This window comes from Notolepis coatsorum (assembly GCF_963971535.1).
Source record: "Notolepis coatsorum genome assembly, chromosome: 1".
Taxonomy (NCBI): domain Eukaryota; kingdom Metazoa; phylum Chordata; class Actinopteri; order Aulopiformes; family Paralepididae; genus Notolepis; species Notolepis coatsorum.
Genome location: NC_140165.1, coordinates 190,460,707 through 190,483,602, shown reverse-complemented (window position 1 = coordinate 190,483,602; position 22,896 = coordinate 190,460,707). Strand labels below are relative to the sequence as shown.

The 22,896-nt window shown below is 41.1% G+C and overlaps 1 protein-coding gene across 1 annotated transcript in view; it reads right to left on the bottom strand.

The window, feature by feature from the left end:
• The window catches only part of inppl1a (inositol polyphosphate phosphatase-like 1a), a gene marked incomplete at its 5' end in the record, with an annotated part of 124,885 nt that overhangs the window by 39,527 nt on the left and 62,462 nt on the right, over positions 1-22,896 (bottom strand). Inside the window, 4 exons of the mRNA XM_084308522.1 lie at positions 213-315; positions 1,861-1,967; positions 7,545-7,695; positions 21,504-21,601. Coding sequence (XP_084164648.1) covers positions 213-315; positions 1,861-1,967; positions 7,545-7,695; positions 21,504-21,601 — 459 coding nt within the window. The remainder of the gene's footprint in view (positions 1-212; positions 316-1,860; positions 1,968-7,544; positions 7,696-21,503; positions 21,602-22,896) is intronic.

Genomic DNA, 22,896 nt, shown 5'->3' with positions numbered 1-22,896 from the left:
GATTATTTTTCGATATACTGCATGGCTAGAGCCTCATCACAGCTAAACATGAATGTGCTTTGGCCCTGAAGGTAAACTTATCCCGTGTACCATTGACAATGACTCAGAAAGCTAACTTAATGCTAGCAAGCCTTGTGTGTGTGAAGTGTGTGTGTGTGTGTGTGTGTGTGTGTGTGTGTGTGTGTGTGTGTGTGTGTGTGTGTGTGTCTCACCCATGTTCCAGGTTCCTATGAAGACAGTGATCATATCAGGTTCATCCTGGTTGGAATGTTTATTCTTCATCAGCTGTAAAAGCTGACAGAACGCCTCCCTCTTCTTCAAACATAACATAACACACACACACACACACACACACACACACACACACACACACACACACACACACACACACACACACACACACACACACACACACACACACACACACACACACACACACACACACACACACACACACACACACACACACACACACAACAGAGACACAGACACACACACTTACATACCAGAGACACACACACACACACACACGCATACATAACAGAGAGACACATAAACACACACACAACAGAGAGAGACACCACACACACACAGTTACATTAATCTGCATCATCTTCTGCATTAGCCCACCAGGCACCAACCATCCATATTTATATACAATATATATTATTTGTCCATGAGGGTCTGTGTTCTGGTCTTTTGATTCAAGTCTAGCAGAAGTCTTTATACCCATTACCCAAGCTACTGAAATATCACCAGCTGGAGCTTTAAACCATTCCACAGCTAGGCTACAGGTAGAGCCCCATTCCACAGCTAGGCTACAGGTAGAGCCCCATTCCACAGCTAGGCTACAGGTAGAGCCCCATTCCACAGCTAGGCTACAGGTAGAGCTTTAAACCATTCCACATCTAGGCTACAGGTAGAGCTTTAAACCATTCCACATCTAGGCTACAGGTAGAGCTTTAAACCATTCCACATCTAGGCTACAGGTAGAGCCCCATTCCACAGCTAGGCTACAGGTAGAGCTCTAAACCATTCCACAGCTAGGCTACAGGTAGAGCTTTAGTTTAAACCATTCCACAGCTAGGCTACAGGTAGAGCTTTAGTTTAAACCATTCCACAGCTAGGCTACAGGTAGAGCTTTAAACCATTCCACAGCTAGGCTACAGGTAGAGCTTTAAACCATTCCACAGCTAGGCTACAGGTAGAGCTCTAAACCATTCCACAGCTAGGCTACAGGTAGAGCTTTAAACCATTTCACATCTAGGCTACAGGTAGAGCTTTAAACCATTCCACAGCTAAGCTACAGGTAGAGCCCCATTCCACAGCTAGGCTACAGGTAGAGCCCCATTCCACAGCTAGGCTACAGGTAGAGCTTTAAACCATTTCACATCTAGGCTACAGGTAGAAACTCCTGCTCTTCAAAGTGTGTGTGTATGATAAGTATCAGATATTCCTTTATTAATCCCCTTGGAGAAATTCAGGCATCGTAGCAGCATGGGAGAGGGGATGTACAGGTATGGGCATGGTAGAATACATACAGGCAATACAATTATAGTACAATAGAAAGTAAAAATAGGAAGTGTAAACAATATAATTGTTTGTGTGTGCTGATTGTGGAGGAATCCCTTTGGGTTGCCCCAAACAATAGCTTAAATCTCACCCCCCATCTACTCTTAAGTTCAAGTGTCCCCATCTCTCCCTCATGGTTCTCTCAGATGGCCACTGGAAAACACTCCTCTCAACAAGCTCATTTAACCTACATGTACTTTGTTACTATGTGTGTCACTATTAAACCTATATTGATCATGAAGATCCATCTACGACCATAATTGATGAGTCCGGTTCCACCACACTAACCTTAGCACTGGCAAAGATGAAGTCTTTCCTCTGACTCTTGTCTTTCTCCTTCTCAAACACAATGCCAAGCTTATTCTGAACCCTCTGAGACTTTATCAGCTGACGGACTGATGGAGGGAGAGACAGAGAGAGAGAGAGAGAGAGAGAGAGAGACAGAAATAGAGAGGGAGAGACACAGAGAGAAAGAGAGAGACAGAGAGCGAGAGAGAAAGAGAGACACGTACACACACAGAGACAGAGAGAGACACACACACAGAGGATTTCAATATGATATAGAACAGTTTTAAAGGACTTGACTGACACTGGCATTGTTTCATTCTCCATTGACTGGCACTAGTTTTGCTTCAAGTTTCAAGTTTCTTGATTAGTTGTCATACAGAAGTACAGAATACTTTTATACAAAATGCTTCTTTCTGTTACGCTCCAGAGACTGTGCTAGGCAAAAATAGATAAGTATAAAATAAAATAAGTATAGCAAGTATAAAATAGAAGTCACGTACGTAGACACAAGTGTTCACAGGGTTTGTACACCTTTTCCAAGGCAAAATGCAAGCACTTTTCAAGCATTTTCAAGGTGCATTTTCAAGATTTTCCAGCATCTTATGCGGCTGTGGTAAATTAAATATTTACTCAATGATTATTTCACTTCTTCCATCACATTAAATCAGATGTTATTGTGCTATAAAGTTATAAACAACCAAAATTATGTAGACTTGGCATCATATATAACCTGGCTGAGCCCATGTGTTATGCAGTAACCTTACTGTATATCTGTATGTCGTGTATGTCATAAATGTCATGATGAATTGAAAATGGGGGACCCTGATGTAAACAAGACGAAAGTATTGCTCTGGTCTGCATCCCCTTAACAATTGTGTGTATTGAGCCGTACTGTATTGTACCCATTCTGCAATCTGTTAATAACGTTTTCAATCAAACGTGACGAGCCAGGCCAATTTTAGCATGTTTATTTATGGAATATGCAATCTAACAGCTAACGTGAACTTACAGTTAATTACATGGATAATAATGTAGTTAGTTCATTCCAGGCCACCATTAGGCTCTAAAATTCATAGGCAGTAGCCTATAAATGAAAATGAAATATAAATGCATAATATCATAATGATCCATTTAGATTAGATGTCAACATTAAACAATAAACACTCTTAAAATTAAGTGCAACCAGTGAGATTAAATTAAAACACTTTGTTTTATTTATAACATGATGTTGCTCCTTTTTATTTAGGCAAGAAGCATCAAATTCTGATGAAAGCACGACTAAATCCAGGTCCTGCATTAGTGGATTATTTCCAGCAGACAAGCAATGCATCATGCAGCACAGCTACATCCACACCAACAAGCAGCAGTGTAGTGAGAGCCAGTACAGTGGAAGCAGCCAGTGGAGTAGCTTGCAGTGGAGTTGCCCCTCTACCATCCACAGGCTCATCCAAGAACCAGTCAACTAGCAACACCACAGGCACCATTAAATCATTTGTTACCTCTAATCCAACACTTCAAGCTGAAATATGCTGGGCAACAAAAGCTGTAACCAGCCACTATTCCTACCATTCATGTAATGACATGGGGGCCATGTTTCAAACAATGTTTCCTGACAGTGAGATAGCAAAACAATTTACTTGTGGGGAGAATAAAGTGGCATACCTCACCACATTTGGGATAGCTCCTCATTTCTCTTCCCTGATGAAGGCCAAAGCCAAGAAAGAATCTGGATATGTACTTCTGTTTGATGAAAGTCTAAATCGGGAAATGAAGAAATGCCAGCTTGACATGCACATGAGATTCTGGGATGATAATCGAGTAAACTCAAGGTATCTGACATCTTTTTTCATGGGCCATCACACCGCAAAACAAATACATGAGAAGGTTGAGGCAGTGTGTTCGGATATCGGCTTCCAAAACCTGATTCAGCTGTCTATGGATGGCCCAAATGTTAACTGGAAGCTATTCTCCCTGGCCCAGCAAAACATAGTGATAGAAGAACAAACAGGCAAGACGATGCTAAATGTAGGAAGCTGTGGTTTGCATATACTACACAATTCCTTCAGAGGAGGGTGTGCATCCACAGACTGGGAGCTAGGAAATGCTCTGTCGAGCCTTAAATGGCTATTCAAAGATGTTCCAGCTCGTAGGGAGGACTATACAGCAGTCACTGGTTCCTCGTCCTTCCCTCTTGACTTCTGTAGTCATCGATGGCTGGAAAATGTGGAGGTGGCTGAGCGTGCACTAGAGATTTTGCCTTCTCTGAAAATGTACATTAATGCAGCCAAAACGAAAATAGTAACGGAACCATCTACTAAGTCTTTCAAGACTGCTCAGATGATTGTTCAAGATGACCTCTTCCCAGCAAAGCTCAACTTCTTTCTAATGGTGGCTAGGGAAATAACACCATTTTTGAAGTTATACCAGACCGACAAACCCATGCTGCCGTTTATGAGTGTGGATCTCACCAATATGCTGAGGAGTCTAATGGAGAAGTTCATCAAGCCCAGTGTCATGAAGGACGCAACTACCACAGTGAAGCTTCTCCAAGTTGATTATGCTGACCCAGTCAACCACATGGATGTCACCAAACTGAGTGTGGGATTTGTCACAGAGCGAGCTCTGCAGGAGCACATGAAGAAGAACTCAAATGCTGAGAGGCTGAGGCTGGAGTTCAGGCAGAACTGTAAGGTGTTTTTGCTGAAGATGGTCTCCAAGCTTTTTGAAAAGGCTCCACTCAAGTATCCTCTTGTTAGAAGCATCTCTGTCCTGGATCCTAGGGAGCTCATCAAGAGCAAAGAGAGAAGCATTTTCAATTCATCATAACATTTATGACATACACATATACAGTACGTTACTGCGTTCCAACCAACAACTGCTCCACACCAGTCTCCGTAAATGTTCCGTTATAAAAATAAAATACCATTTCAATACACAACAAGTGAAAGGAAATTAGCTAACGTTGATTCGCCTAACGTTAAGGCTTTGCTAACTTACATGCTGCGTATTTCAAAACACTGCGGTGAAAACAGAGTCCGGTAAACACAAGTTTGTAATTCCAATAGTGTATTCTGCCTGGGCTGTTACTTGACTATTTCGATTATTGAAGTGGTATTTTTAAAACTAACATTTACGGAGACCGGTGTGGAGCACTTGTAGTGTCGAGCCAAACTGAGACACGTTAATATTATGATCCATTTAGCTCACCTTGCATGTGGCTCGAAAGTGCACTCTCCCCCATCGTAAAAATCTTCAAGTCCTTTCTGCATATTTTGCAGACGGCTACTCGAGCATGTTCTCCTCTTTTCAACCATGACTTATTTGATATTTTCGAGCCAGAGCTCATTGAAACGGCAGCCTCCCGGCATTTTGACCACACACACGCGCGCGCTGTTCTCAGATGGCACAGCTAAAAACACTACGGGTCGAGGCGAGCCACATTTCATTTTGCGTGAAAGGCGATTGCAAAATAAGCTCACTCGAATCGCTCCGACTTATTTTATTTCTTTGTCTAAACAAACCAAACTATTCAGTCAGATAGCGATTTATTATTAAAGTATAAAGTGCAATTACAATTTCAGTAACTTTCCAGCACTTTATACACAATTCAAGCACATTTAAAACCTTGAAAACAGCACATTGAAATACAAGCATTTTCAAGGAATTCCAGCACCCGTACGAACCCTGTGTTCAGTATGTACATATGTACAATGTTCAATGCAGAGTAGAAGTAACTGAGTTACCATACAATATACTATACAATATACTAATTATACAATATACTATATAGTGCAAATGAGAAATGGGATGAGGTACAATTTAGGTACAATTTACAGTAAGGTGTAATGAGGTATGGGTTGTAGTGCAAATTCTTTACCAATAAATATAAAGTGTGTTTAGGTGTTCTAAAGTGTGTAAAGTGGGTGCTGCAGTGAGTTGTTTGTTTAAAGTGAGTGTGTGCGTGTGGATGTGTGCTGTGAGTGCATTTGATGGTTGTTACATAGTGTTATTGTTCGTTGAGCATCCTGATGGCCTGGGGATAGAAGCTTCTTCTGAGTCTTTCTGTGCTTGCCATATAACTCCGGTATCGCTTGCCTGACCGCAGCAGTTCAAAGAGGCAGTTGTTTGGGTGGCTGGAGTCTTTGATAATTCTCTTAGCCTTACCCATGCACCGCTTGTTGTAAATGTTCTGGAGAGTGTGTGTGTGTGTGTGTGTGTGTGTATCTATCTTACTCTTAGTGTGTGTGTGACTATCTTACTTTTGGTGTGTGTATGTGGTGTGTATCTTACTCTTGGTGTGTGTATGTGTGTGTGTATGTAGTGTGTATCTTACTCGTGGTGTGTATCTTACTTTTGGTGTGTTTATGTGTATGTGTGTATCTTACTATTGGTGTGTGTGTGTGTGTGTCTGTGAGTGTGTATCTTACTATTGGTGTGTGTATGTGGTGTGTATCTTACTCTTGGTGTGTGTATGTGGTGTTTATCTTACTCTTGGTGTGTGTGTAGTGTGTATCTTACTCTTAATGTGTATGTGGTGTGTATCTTACTCTTAGTGTGTGTGTATGTAGTGTGTATCTTACCCTTAGTGTGTGTGTATTGTGGCAACCCCAAGCCACCACTGGGCTTGGTGATTGAAGGATGCTACATGGCTGGGCGCTGCCCATATTTTGGCGTCCGCTTCCAGACGCACCTGTCGCTAGAAGGCCATCAAGATCAACTAGCAAATCACGGCGCGGTGCGCCTGTTGAGGAGGGGGAACTTAAAGGGGCCCAAGAGCACACTCTCACTCTCTCGTATCAGGGGAGCGAGACAGACCGCGGAGCGGAGACGCCGCCCGGCAGACAGTGTTAATATAAAGTGAGAGAGAGGAGAAGAGTGAGACGTTTGTTTGTTTATTAGAGAATAAAGAAAAGTATTATTTTGGGAACCACAAGCCGTCTGTTTGTTGTTTATTCTGCCACCCCTACACCTGGAATTGCCACAGTATGTAGTGTGTATCTTACCCTTAGTGTGTGTGTATGTAGTGTGTATCTTTCCCTTAGTGTGTGTGTACGTAGTGTGTATCTTACTCTTAGTGTGTGTATGTAGTGTGTATCTTACCCTTAGTGTGTGTGTGTATGTAGTGTGTATCTTATTCTTAGTGTGTGTATATAGTGTGTATCTTACCCTTAGTGTGTATGTGGTGTGTATCTTACTCTTAGTGTGTGTGTGTATGTAGTGTGTATCTTACCCTTAGTGTGTATGTAGTGTGTATCTTACTCTTGGTGTGTGTATGTAGTGTGTATCTTACTCTTGGTGTGTGTATGTGGTGTGTATCTTACTCTTGGTGTGTGTGTATGTGGTGTGTATCCTACTCTTAGCATGTATTTGGTGTGTATCTTACTCTTGGTGTGTGTGTGTGTGTGTGTGTGTGTGTATGTAGTGTGTATCCTACTCTTAGCATGTATGTGGTGTGTATCTTACTCTTGGTGTGTGTATGTGGTGTGTATCTTACTCATAGTGTGTGTGAATGTGGTGTGTATCTTACTCTTGGTGTGTATGTGGTGTGTATCTTACTCTTGGTGTGTGTGTGTGTGTGTGTGTGTGTGTGTGTGTGTGTGTGTGTGTGTGTGTGTATCTTACTCATAGTGTGTGTGAATGTGGTGTGTATCTTACTCTTGGTGTGTATGTGGTGTGTATCTTACTCTTGGTGTGTGTGTATGTGGTCCAGTCCTCCTGACTGTCTTTGATCTTCTTCATCACCACCAGTCTTCCTCCCTCCACGTCCACAGACAGTGTGTGTTTCTGACTCTTGCCAATCTTAGTCAACTCAGCTAGATACACATCTAACTTCACCTAGGGACAGATACAGAGAGAGAGCGAGAGATAGAGAGAGAGAGAGAGAGAGAGAGAGAGAGAGAGAGAGAGAGAGAGAGAGAGAGAGAGAGACAGACATAAAAAGACACACAGACAGAGAGAGATAGAGACAGAGACAGACAGACATAAAGAGAGACACACAGACAGAGAGAGACACAGACAGAGAGAGGGAGACAGACATAAAGAGAGACACACAGGCAGAGAGAGACACAGACAGAGAGAGGGAGACAGACATAAAGAGAGACACACAGGCAGAGAGAGAGACAGAGAGGGACAAACATAAAGAGATACAAACAGACAGAGAGAGACAGAGACACGCAGAGAGACATAGAAACAGAGACAGACACAGATAGATAGAGAGAGAGAGAGAGAGAGAGAGAGAGAGAGAGAGAGAGAGAGAGAGAGAGAGAGAGAGAGAGAGAGAGAGAGAAGAGAAACAAAGAGACAGAGACAGACACAGAGAGACAGAGAGACAGAGACAGACACAGATAGATAGATAGAGAGAGAGAGAGAGAGAGAGAGAGAGAGAGAGAGAGAGAGAGAAGAGAAACAAAGAGACAGAGACAGACACAGAGAGACAGAGAGACAGACACAAAGAGACAGAGAGACAGACACAGAGAGACAGACAGAGACAGAGTCAGAGACACAGAGAGACAGATACACAGAGATACAGAGGCAGAGAGATAGAGAGACAGAGGGATACAGAGAGAAACAGAGAGAGACAGAGAAAGAGAGACCGAGGGATACAGACAGAGAAACAGAGAGAAAGAGATATAGAGAGACAGAGAGAGACGGAGAGAAAGGTGGAGATAGACAGAGAGACAAAGAAAGAGAGCAACATAGACAAAGAAAGACAGAGAGCCAAAGAGAGAGAGAGAGAGCCAGACAAAGAAAGCAGAGAGATAAATATTTTATTTGATAAAGATTTAAACAAGTCAAGTCAAGAGTTTTATTTGTCACGGCATACAGTGAACAATATGTGTATGAAAATGTATATGAAGATGTATATGAAGATGGTAAACTCCTACTAGCTGAAAATAAATAAAATAAAAGGCAAATCAGGTACCCGTCTATAAAAGAGAACAGAAAATAAACTGGCTAGCTCATGTCATGTCTAAACCTCACCATCAGGGGTCTCTATAACACCAAAATAGTTTCCCAAACATAATTCCCTCCTCAGTAACGTTAAAGACCAGATCCTATCACCTGGAATGACCCTGACTGTGACCTGGACAACGTCATGCCCTGGACGGCCTCATGTGGAGTCCTCCTTCAGTTGACTTGCTGCTTCCTACTGTTGCTACTGTCATGTAGGTTTTCATCAGGCTGTGCTGAGTCTGTGTCTTATCAGACTTTAAGTGGTATAATCAGCCCCTCCATATCCCGTCTATCTCCTCATTAGAGCACTTCCTCTGTTGACAGGAAAAGGCTACAAGAAGGTCACCACCACAAGGACATAAACATAATCTAGTGAGTGGCTGCACAGTTTAATATGGAGTAGTATACTATACTATAGGGATGCTCGATATTGGCTTTTTTACCGATACCGATATTCCGATATTGTCCAACTCTTAATTTCGATACCGATACCGATATCAACCGATACCGATATATGCAGGGTTTCCCCCCAAAAAAACTGAATAATTTCAGGTAATTAATAATTTCACTGGATGCATTCAAAAGGCTTTCTAAATGTAAGCATTATCTGTGCAAAATATGATAATTAAAAAAGTTAAAATTAACATTACATATCTCTTGTTGTTGAATTAAACCAACATGCATACTTTTGACAATAAATAAAATAAGAATTGGTTCTTACTTGCTTGCCTGGGTAAATAAAGGTTAAATAAATGTAAAAAAAAAAATAAAAATTTACCGATACCGATATTTTCCGATATCACATTTTACTGCCGATATCGGCCGATAATATCGGTCGGCCGATAATATCGGACATCCCTACTATACTATAACTATAGTAGGCTGTGATAAAGGTGTGATAAAGGTGTTTAATATGGACGGATAGCCAGGAGAGACAGTAATAAAGGTGTTTATATGGAGGTACACCTACCAGCCCTTCTATCAGACCCGTATTAACCCTACACCTACCAACTCTTCTATCAGACCCCTATTAACCCTACACCTACCAGCCAGATTTTAAGTGTTATTAGCTAAATATGAGCATATACAAATCTCAGTGCATTGCATTGTAAAACGGATGATTTAGACGCGAGGAAATGATGGTGTTATGAAATTGTTGTAGTCCTAAGAAAGAGTAGACCCAGGGCTTTCGATGGACGTTGAAAATTCATAAAACTACACTACCCAGCTCACACCAGCCGCTGTCAAAGCTGCAGCCGGCTGACGTAAAAAATATATATTGACGTGATTTTCGTGATTATATTTCACGGGTCGAACAAACCTGAACGTTATTGCCATAAAATACAACGTATATTGTTTCTTTACCTTTCTGCGAACGTCTAGACCTTTTTTTTTTAGCAATCTGGTGAAAAATGGCGGAGCTATGGACATTATACAAAAGTAACTGATTTCATTCACAGTCTTTGCTGCCCTGTAACGGGCGCCTGGTGGTACTAAATTCAGGTTACATTTACATTTTACATTTAACTCCATTAGAGTTATAACGCCATTGGAAAGAGGATATTTGGCCCGATCCATAGATGTATGACTTGGCCATAATAAGGTAATTTATAGGCCTGATATTCTCAAGAAGGTGCTGAATGAGCTCAGTGGCAAGAAAATAATATAAATAAATGTGAGGAAACATTTTATAATTGATATTCTCCTTTGGTTCATTACAATTTACTCAAGCATAGTAACAGATACAATATTTCTGACACTGGGAATACATTCCCTGAGGTCCATAGATGTCCGTAGATACCAAGAACATGCAAATGGACCTTGTAGAAGTGGATCAATCTTCCATTTAATTGGGTATGTACTTTTAGGCGAATATGGAAAAATATGGCTAGGGCTTAAGAGGTTAAGGCCTTGTCCAGACGAAAACGATAAAAAATCTTTTAATCGATTCCCAATCTTAGTCGTTATGCCAATTCCCAATCCCCTTCCTGGTCGCTGCGCACCTACCCCCTACAGTCGGTCTGGGAGAGTGGAGGCTATCACATGCTTCCTCCGACACATGTGTAGCCAATCAACCGCTTCTTTTCACCTGGCAGCGCGGACTCTCACTGAGAGGGTGTAACGTGTGGAAGGATCACACTACCCCCCTTAGATCCCTTCCTCGGTGAGCAGGTGCCCCGAGCAAACTGTAGGAGTTGCTGTTTACAACGACCAGGACCCACCCACCGGCTTTCCCACCCTCTAACACTGCCAATTGTGTTAGTACGACGGCCGGCCAAGCCGGAAGCAACGCCGAGAGCTGGGCTCGATACCAGTATCTCCTTGCCCACTGCGCCACCCGGCCGACCCAGACGAAAACTATTTTGATCTTTTTCGTTTCGTTTATTTAAAAAAAGGTTTCCGTAAAAACGAAAACGTCTCAAGATAATAAGTGTGTGCCACAAATTTACTAAATAAATGTCTTTCCTGTTTTAGACGTCGCTCTTTTATTTTGTGGTGTTGTTTTTGATAGGGAGCTTTTGAGCTGACCTAGTTTCCAGAGACACACACCAACGCAACATACGTTCGGGAGGAGGGAGGGAGGGAGGGAGAGAGAGAGAGAGAGAGACCGCGGCTCAAACTACATGTGTTGTATTAAAGTAATTGATTGATGTTTAACTTGTACCTGTGTCCAGTCCTTTCAACTAGCAAACGTTGTCTGTATTTAACGTTACCTCAGGATACCACTGTCTATTCTATTTAGTTAGTTAGCTATTTAGCTAATGTTGATAGCATTGGATAGCATCAACGCTAGCTGGCTACAGCTCAACACCAGCCATGGGAATACTATTTACTAGGGATGTCCCGATCCGATCACGTTCACGATCGGCAAAAAAATTAATAAAAAAATCAGCAATATTTTATTTTTTTATTTTATTCAACAAACATGACCATGTTCACGTCTTAAACTCATACTGAGGCCTTAGTTTTGGTTTTAAATTGCATATCATCATTCATTTATTTATTGTCACACAGAGCAGAAGAATTTTGCCAAAACAATAGTATCCAGCTGCAGAACGGCAGACCAGCCAAAATCTCAGACCCAAATTACAATTTTTTTAATTTTCTTTTTTTAATCCCAATTTCTCACATTACATTCACCCTGAATGTTGACGTTATCCAGGTGAAAAGTTAACTTCATTCAAGCGAGGAATTGCAATCCTTGACATAAATCATTTGATGTATAATTAAATCAAAGGAAATGCGTTTGGGTCTGAGAGTGTGGCTTGTCTGCCGTTCTGCAGCTGGTTACTATTGGTTTGTTTTGGCAAAATTCTTCTGCTCTGTGTGACAATAAATAAATGAATGATGATATGGAATTTAAAACTAAGGCCTCAGTATGAGTTTAAGACGTGAACATGGTCATGTTGGTTGAATAAATAAAAAATAAAAATAAAAAATGTATCGGATCGGGAAAGATCGGTATCGGTAGATACTCAAAATCACATGATCGGGATCGGATCGGGAGCAAAAAAACGTGATCGGGACATCCCTACTATTTACTAAATTATGGAGGCTTTTTAATCGTCAAGGTAAGAGAGGATTTGTCATGATCAACTGAAGGGGTATGCTATGGAACAATATGTGCTTGGCTACTACTTGGGTTTTCAGAAAAAGGCCAGCTATGTGATGCTAGTATCGTGTATTGCATCACACACAGTTGCATCATCCCGATCAAGCTCAATAGCTTCTGTAACACGAACGCAACTACTCTGTACATGCCATTGTTGTTTAATAATAACTCCCGGTGTTTAACACTTTCCGTGCCGGCTGTATTTTCCTATTTACCCCCTTGAATGCCGCCACCCACTTCAATGATAGAGCTCTCATATTTGCGAACGCATAAACTACATATTTTTTGTTTCGTTTTTTTGATCCACTTTTTCTCCCATTTTCAATTTTTTCTCCCATCCGAATTTCGTATCATCCAATTCTACCCTCCCATATCTCGAACGCTGTTTCATGCCTCCCACAAGCCGGCTGTAATGTGGACGAAGCCATACATTGCACGAGTCCCCTCCGGTACTCGAGGTAGCAGCCGTCGCATCTTTTCACCTGCGCAGAGCGATCTTTCAGCGTCAGGCAGGGTTAGAAATTAACATTTTTTTTCAAGGGCTTTTTTTGCCCCCCTTAATTGATTTTCGGGGGCTTTTTTTGTATTTCGGGGGCACAACATTTTTATAATGAAAATTAACATAAAGATTATAAAACATTGTTGACACTTTTTTTTACAGTCTTCGTCCCTATGTTTGATAACGTAATGTTAATGTCTCCATATATAGGGCTCTACGCTAACCTTATTCCCAAGGAGCACATGTGCTCCTAAATAAAATGTTAATAAATAAAATCTAAATACAAATTTAGGAGCACACAAAGAAATTTAGGAGCACAGTGACAACACACACACACACAATGTGTGACATGGCTTGGTTTCATGTTTTGAGGTACCTTCAATTATCTGTAAATAATACATACATACTCTATCTAAATAGATTAAATATGATTGTCCCTGAGGGCAAGTTGTGTTGTTGTCTTGATATATCTACAAATAGCAGACGAATAGCCGGTTGCCTCTGGATCAATGAATGTCTAATATTGAATAATATTATTAGCTATTTTATTTTTAACATCTCTAATTCCAACAGTCAAGAGGCTTGTTTCAAATTGATACATGAAACTTATGTCATGGACTCTATGGACTATCAGCTGAACTCGCACCAATGCATAGGGAAATAGTCAGAAATCCCAGAATTATTTCATAATACAAGTTTTGAATGGGCGTTTGGATTCAAATCATCAGGAAGACAGCACTGGAACGTTTGAGTATAGGCTCTGGCCAGATCTATCAATGAAATACGTTGCGCGCTCAGCGCTGTGGAATGAAGGAAATGCGCATCGGGATCGGATTTGGATGTTATTCTTTGGAGTTGTGTTACAAATGGAACGGTCTTTCCCCGCGGAACACAAGTTACTTAACGTTACACAGGTCGCGCTATGCAGATGCTTAGCTTGCTAACGTTAAGATAGCAATGTGCTTATGCTTGATGAAAGCAGAGCAGAGCGCTCTGTCTGTGTTCGCACCTCTCAAGCACCCTGTAACACGCAGCGGGCCCCGCCTCCCTCCTCCTTGCAACATTCCACCCAAAAACTGAATTTCAGTCCAGTTTCTGAACTATTAACAGGCAGCGGAGCTGTTTTGTAATCTTCACTCTCAATCTCGTACACTGCAAGTAAATGATTTTTCCGGTTCCCACACACACATATTATTAGGGGCAAATACGAGGGAAATGCTCGCACTGTAGAGCATAATATAATTATATATATAATTAGTAAACTGTCTGGGGCATTTCTTGCCCCCCTTAACTGATTTTCGAGGGCATTTTGCCCCAAGCCGCCGTTAATTTCGAACCCTGGCGTCAGGGGTCTGCGCTTTGGAGGGTCGCTCCAAAGCTCCCGTCGCTTCCTGATTCTACTGCGCAGGCGCACCAACCGACCTGTAGGAGTCGCTGTCCACAACATCCGATCCCCACCCATCAGTTTTCCCACCCCCTAATACTGCCAATTGTATTAGTACGGATGACCAGCCAAACTGAAAACAATGTGGAGAGCTGGGCTCGAACCCATCGTCTCCAGCATTGGAGGTGAGTGCCTTGCCCACTGCACCACCTAGCCGCCCCATAAACTACATCTTAAATTATGGCTGTGTGTCTAATGTGGCCGTCGCTTATCAATGACTTGTTTGCAGTCAACATTGTCGAAACGGATTTTTTTTTTAATCGGTTCATTTTATACCATTTTGAAAAACGCTCGTTTCTTGAAACTTCCAGAAGATTTCAGAAGATTCTATGATAAACGCCCTTTACTGTAATACACTGGAATACACAAAACACGTTGTCATTTTTCGGCCTATTTATGAATCGTTTTCAAATAAACGCTAGATTATCGATAGTATGTGTACTTATGCACGCTATAGAAGTGGGCTGAAAAATCTATTCTCTTATTTCCTGATCGCACACACATATATGGCACACGCTGATATATAGGTGAAAATAGCTCTGATTATCCCAATACTAAGGCTGTCCCCGAACCCTGTTTTTGGGATTCGAACTTCGTCAGGGTTTTTCGAACGAACGTTCGAACCTTCGTTTTTAATAAAAAAATTATAATAAAAGAAAAGTTTCAATTTTTTTAATAATTTTTCTTTATTTTTTTTTTACTATCCTCAAACTAAATCCTGAATTTGAATAAAGTGATTATTAAGCCCAGGGAGAAGCCCCAGCCCAACTAAATCAATTAAATCAACTTTCTTTAATGAATATAACTCATCAGTTTCTTTTAATACTATAATATTAGTGTAGCCTAATCTTTATCTGCAACTGTGAAGAAAACCCCCATTGGTTTAAACAGAATAATAAAAAATTATTTAGTTTTTTTATTAAAAATAAAAAATTCGAATGTTGATTTTAGAATTCGAATGCCAGCCTAACGAACGAACGTTTGAACGTTCGGGCTCAGCCCTACCCAATACTGGTAAAATAGATTCCTTACCTCAGATCAGATGTTCTCCAAAAGGATTATTCCAATTCCTGATCGCCATTCCAAATATCGATCGCGTTTATTGATCCAACGCTGGGTGCTCGAACACATTCTTCCACGCTGTTCTGCGGGACCACAAAGACTGCAATCGGCTCCGGTTACTTGCCTGAGAAGTAATGTGGATTCCGGAATCTTTTTTTCCCATGTGTTTCATTCAATCCATTCCAAAGGGGTGCAGTACCATCCGGGAGACGATAGGGGGCGGTATTTTCCCAATGGAGCTCAGAGAGTTTGCAGTGGTAACATGAGGCTAGATTGATGAAATATGAATGGAAATCGCTAATAAAAAACATAACGATTAAAAAACGGCATATCTCGTTCCTGGCACTCAACGGGTGGCATGAAATAACGAGATATCTCGTCCGTGGCACTCAAAGTGTTAATAAACACTTCTAGCCAGGACATATCTGGACATATAAGACATGTATCATGTTTCTTTTTTTGTTGGCTGGGTTTTGCATGCGGATTAAGGGAGATGTCAATCTGTTGTCGACGGTACAGGTGCAGTACATTTAGCTGTAAAAGCCTGATCAAGCTCAATAGCTTCTGTAACACGAAGGCAACTACTCTGTACATGCCATTGTTGTTGTGATGTTTTCACACGCGGGGTAAGGGAGAGGTGGGCTATCGCGTCATCGGTTCAGGAGAAGACGCGTTTCGCTTGTAAAGATGGTGATGCAAGGGGGGCGTCTTCAGAATTGCGCACTCTGGAAGCCGGTCTCAGAAAGTAGCGTCTTCAGGCTGCCAGAACGCAGTTCCGTGTGGATGAAAGGTGCAAACGATCAAATACTTTGCCTGATACGACCGAAATCGGTTTAGTCTGGCCTAACCCTACACCTACCAACCCTTTTATTGGCTGGTGCTGACTTGTATGAGTCAGCAGCAGCCACGCTGTGTTGAGGACCTGTGTGTGTGTGTGGTTCACAGTATTAATTAGACTCCATGCAGCTTCTGTGTGCAGAGCAGGAAGTGCATTACAAACATTCCTTTGGATTCCGTCGGTTTCCCACTGGCTACATTCCAATAAGTGGGAATCACACTTTCCCCCTAAACAAATAGCATACTTCTTTACAACAAAGCTGGTGTTAAGAATCAAATGAACTATTGAAAACACACCCATGGTGTCTGCTAGCAGAAAGCCATGGTGGCTCGGTGAGAATCTGTTGATCCTCCCAGCATAGTGCCCTCCTCATGACTCTCATGGCTGTTTGGAACGGAGCCGCTGGCTTACCAAGGCCGAACACACCCCCTGGAGTGACCAGGATGACATCACATCCTCCTGGCAGAATTCACTTCAGGCTCAATCGGGTGAAAACCTGTCTGCGGTCCATCGAATGTGAGACACTGGATATACTCAACATGGATGTATCCTGTTAATAATAATGGACTAAAAATAGCTTGTTCTGTTGGTATTGGTATATATTGAAATTACAATATATTATATTATTATATTATTATCTTCCACTCGTAATGACGCCCCCCAGAGGACATCCAGTGAAACAGACTCTAGCCTGGTGAAACCAATAGTATCCACCTGCAGACCTGAAGACCAGCGCTTACAAGCCCCGCACATACAAGCACCGCACATAGCAACCCCTCGCTTCCATTGGCTGATTTTGGTGACGTGATTTTTGCACGTTGCACTGCGGGATTGATTGATTGATTGATTGAAAACTTTATGGTGACGTGATTTTGTGTCACGTTGCACGTTGCACTGCGGGATTGATTGATTGATTGATTGAAAACTTTATTAACAGATTGCCGTATGATTTGGGTCACGTTGCACTGCGGGATTGATTGATTGATTGATTGATTGATTCATTGATTGATTGATTGATTGAAAACTTTATTAACAGATTGATTGATTGATTGAAAACTTTATTAACAGATTGTAGAATGGGTACACGTGACCTGACCGATTGATTGATTGATTGATTGATTGAAAACTTTATTAACAGATTGCAGAATGGGTACAGTGACCGATTGATTGATTGATTGATTGATTTATTGATTGATTTATTGATTGATTGATTGAAAACTTTATTAACAGATTGCAGAATGGGTACAGTGACCGATTGATTGATTGATTGATTTATTGATTGATTGATTTATTGATTGATTGATTGAAAACTTTATTAACAGATTGCAGAATGCAGTACAGCGCAATACACACAATTGTTAAGGGGATGCAGACCATGCAGTACTGTTACATTTGTGACATACAGTAAATATATACAAGGGGGAGGGAACTGTACATTTATGATGAATTGAAAATGGGGGACCCTGATGTAAACAAGACGGAAGTCTTTCTCTGGTCTGCATCCCCTTAACAATTGTGTGTATTGAGCTGTACTGCAGATATATTTCAATTGCCTTACTTATTTACATAAGTATTATAGGACTACAGCAGTATTGTACAGACAGTCTGTGTGAAGTCTGTGTGGTTATCCAGCAGCACAAAGGCAGAGCAAGAGGCTCTACAGAGGGTGGTGAAGGCGGCAGGCAGGATTGTCGGGACTCCTCTATCAAACATCACCTCCGTCTTCACCTCCCGCTGCCTCCACCGCTCCAAGTGTATCATCAAGGACCAGTCTCACCCAGCACATCACCTCTTTCAGCTCCTTCCCTCAGGGAGGAGATACCGGTCCATACATGCCAAGAGTTAAAGATTTAAGAACAGCTTTTTCCCCCAAGCAGTCAGACTGTTAAACGCTCATTGACTGTCCCCTCACGTGCACCATGCACTTACCTGGACTTGATAATCACTGTTACCACTCATCATGCACTTTATTTAAAATATTCTGTTATGTACAGTGTTATATGTGTTTCATGTATGTATATATTGTACTACGGTCTGTGGGAGCTCCCCTGAAATTTCACTCACGGTCATATAAGAGTTTTAATGTAGACGGTTTTATTAATGAAATGTTGGGTATAAACTGGGAGGAGGTATGTTGTGAGGATGACCCAGAGGTTGCACTGGACTTATTTATGTCAGAAACAAATCAGCCCCATGGATAGATAGTAGCTTTTAATGAATTTTAATGAATGAGAGAGACATACTGTAGCCAAAAAAGCATCAGTGTGTTCCAGTTCTGCAGATGACAGACAAAAGTACCGTTCCTTACGTAATCAAGTCACAAAGTTAAATAAGGTGAGAAAAAGGGAATATTTTAAACCATGGTTATATGATGTGAGAAATGATGGTAAAAATCTATGGAATGTTTTAAATCAAATTATGGGTAGAAAATCCAATGTCTGTACACCTTTTGTTGAGTCATATGGAATTGTCCTAACCAAACCATGTGATATTGCCAACCATTTTAATGATTTTTATGCAAGTAAGATATCTCAGCTCAGGCAGGGAATGCACATCTCAAACAATACAAAATCAAATGACATAATTAAGAATATCATAATGAAAGATAAAGGGTGTACATTTGATTTTCAACAGGTTGAGGTTAGTGATATTGAAAGGTTACTCCAGGCTCTACCTGACAGCAAGTTAGCTGGCACAGACAACTTGGATAGTAAATTATTGAGAATTACTGCTACGATCATAGCAAGTCCAGTGTCATATTATTAATAGATGTATACAACGTATATGTACATTACATTTTCTATATTAGGTCTGGAGTTGCCCTCATTAAAAACTGATTTGGAGTCTTTGGGTAAAGGAGTAACCTTAGCCTCCTTCCATATCTTTGGACATAGTCCCACTTGTATACATCTATTAATAATATGACACTGGACTTGCTATGATCGTAGCAGTAATTCTCAATAATTTACTATCCAAGTTGTCTGTGCCAGCTAACTTGCTGTCAGGTAGAGCCTGGAGTAACCTTTCAATATCACTAACCTCAACCTGTTGAAAATCAAATGTACACCCTTTATCTTTCATTATGATATTCTTAATTATGTCATTTGATTTTGTATTGTTTGAGATGTGCATTCCCTGCCTGAGCTGAGATATCTTACTTGCATAAAAATCATTAAAATGGTTGGCAATATCACATGGTTTGGTTAGGACAATTCCATATGACTCAACAAAAGGTGTACAGACATTGGATTTTCTACCCATAATTTGATTTAAAACATTCCATAGATTTTTACCATCATTTCTCACATCATATAACCATGGTTTAAAATATTCCCTTTTTCTCACCTTATTTAACTTTGTGACTTGATTACGTAAGGAACGGTACTTTTGTCTGTCATCTGCAGAACTGGAACACACTGATGCTTTTTTGGCTACAGTATGTCTCTCTCATTCATTAAAATTCATTAAAAGCTACTATCTATCCATGGGGCTGATTTGTTTCTGACATAAATAAGTCCAGTGCAACCTCTGGGTCATCCTCACAACATACCTCCTCCCAGTTTATACCCAACATTTCATTAATAAAACCGTCTACATTAAAACTCTTATATGACCGTGAGTGAAATTTCAGGGGAGCTCCCACAGACCGTAGTACAATATATACATACATGAAACACATATAACACTGTACATAACAGAATATTTTAAATAAAGTGCATGATGAGTGGTAACAGTGATTATCAAGTCCAGGTAAGTGCATGGTGCACGTGAGGGGACAGTCAATGAGCGTTTAACAGTCTGACTGCTTGGGGGAAAAAGCTGTTCTTAAATCTTTAACTCTTGGCATGTATGGACCGGTATCTCCTCCCTGAGGGAAGGAGCTGAAAGAGGTGATGTGCTGGGTGAGACTGGTCCTTGATGATACACTTGGAGCGGTGGAGGCAGCGGGAGGTGAAGACGGAGGTGATGTTTGATAGAGGAGTCCCGACAATCCTGCCTGCCGCCTTCACCACCCTCTGTAGAGCCTCTTGCTCTGCCTTTGTGCAGCTGGATAACCACACAGACTTCACACAGACTGTCTGTACAATACTGCTGTAGGCCTATAATACTTATGTAAATAAGTAAGGCAATTGAAATATATCTGCAGTACAGCTCAATACACACAATTGTTAAGGGGATGCAGACCAGAGAAAGACTTCCGTCTTGTTTACATCAGGGTCCCCCATTTTCAATTCATCATAAATGTACAGTTCCCTCCCCCTTGTATATATTTACTGTATGTCACAAATGTAACAGTACTGCATGGTCTGCATCCCCTTAACAATTGTGTGTATTGAGCTGTACTGCATTCTGCAATCTGTTAATAAAGTTTTCAATCAATCAATCAATAAATCAATCAATCAATAAATCAATCAATCAATCAATCAATCGGTCACTGTACCCATTCTGCAATCTGTTAATAAAGTTTTCAATCAATCAATCAATAAATCAATCAATCAATAAATCAATCAATCAATCAATCAATCGGTCACTGTACCCATTCTGCAATCTGTTAATAAAGTTTTCAATCAATCAATCAATCAATCAATCAACCAATCAATCGGTCAGGTCACGTGTACCCATTCTACAATCTGTTAATAAAGTTTTCAATCAATCAATCAATCTGTTAATAAAGTTTTCAATCAATCAATCAATCAATCAATGAATCAATCAATCAATCAATCAATCAATCCCGCAGTGCAACGTGACCCAAATCATACGGCAATCTGTTAATAAAGTTTTCAATCAATCAATCAATCAATCCCGCAGTGCAACGTGCAACGTGACACAAAATCACGTCACCATAAAGTTTTCAATCAATCAATCAATCAATCCCGCAGTGCAACGTGCAAAAATCACGTCACCAAAATCAGCCAATGGAAGCGAGGGGTTGCTATGTGCGGTGCTTGTATGTGCGGGGCTTGTAAGCGCTGGTCTTCAGGTCTGCAGCTGGAAGCATCTCGGTGAAACACCTAAACAATGACTCCCAGAATGGAGCCATTTCCTTTCAACACTGGGAATGGATGACATCACATCCTCTTATCTCTCAGCAGCTAGGGGGACACGCCCACTCATGAGGTTCTGTGTGTGTGTGTGTGTGTGTGTGTGTGTGTGTGTGTGTGTGTGTGTGTGTGTGTGTGTGTGTGTGTGTGTGTGTGTGTGTGTGTGTGTGTGTGTGTGTGTGTGGGAGTACCTCAAAGGCTTGGACAGGGATGGCTTGCTGTGTCGCGTGGAGAGAGGAGGAGGAGAGGAGGGAGACGACAAACTCATCTCCTGTAGAGCTTTCAGAGCCTAGAGAGAGAGAGAGGGAGGGAGAGAGAGAGGCAGAGACAGATAGAGAGAAACAGACACAGAGAATGGAGAGAGACAGAGAATGGAGAGACAAAAAGAGAGACAGAGAGATAGAGAGACAGAGAAGGAGAGAGCGACAGAGAAACAGAGACAGAGAAAGAGACAAAGAGAGAAAGACAGAGAGATAGTGAGAGTGAGATAGAGAGACAGAGTGATAGAGACAGAGATAGTGAGACAGAGTGAGTGAGAGAGATAGAGAGATACACACACACAGAAAGAGATAGAGACAGCGAAAGAGAGACAGAATAGGACAAGAGTTGTAGTGAAAATCAAGTTTTGACAAACTAAAAGGTATTTTCTCTACATTTTATTAACATGAGTTCCAACATGAGTTCTTTCACTTCTCCTTCATACATTAATCTTTGACAATGGAACCTTTGAAGATACACAGGTTCCTCTTTATCTATGTATGATGCATTGAAGAAGGTCAGACTGCTTTGTCCATCATGTGGACGTGACATATCCAGTGTCCTCTCAGTTCCGTCTAAAGTTACTCCTGTTTTATAGTTTCCACTCCTGATCCCCAAAAAGAGCTGATTCCAGGTATTTTTCCATCACAGATGTCATCATTATTCTAGAGTTTGACATGAAAAAGGAAACTGCCTCCTATTTCCTGGTTGAGTTCAAGGGAAGGTTGAGAATAAGGGGTCAATGACATTACAGGAAACTAAGGCCAGAGTGATAGTACTCTGAAGAGAGCTGAACCTCCCTCACAGCCAGTGCCAAGGTTCCTGTATGAGGAAGGTTTCACGACTACAGGAGCGCTGACTGTAGTCGCCCAGTGCTGTTCCTGGAGCTGCATTTCCACGTTGTTGTCAAGGAAATATTGTCAATGTCTAAACCAGTGGTTCTCAACCTTTTTTGGGTCAATGCCCCTCCCCCCCCCTATCTGACGTCCAGGTCCCATAATGCCAACCCCAACCCCCTACACCCAATGGAAATTAAATGTTCGGCTCTCAATTATGATTATTTTCTGTTTATCATGGGTATGTTTCTATTTGGCTCAGTTTGTTGGGTCAATTAAGTTTGTCAGTGTTGCGTGTAAAATTAAGGCTTGGGACCCAATAAAATCATAAATTATTTAATTAAAGATTTTTACTCATTTGACTTTTTACTACCAAGTGTATATAAATTAAACATTATATATAACCTGTTTAAATGACGGTAATGTCATTCATGATCATGGTCATAAACGAGGAGATGACCTCTGATCTCATTCAACTCAATGTCGGCCG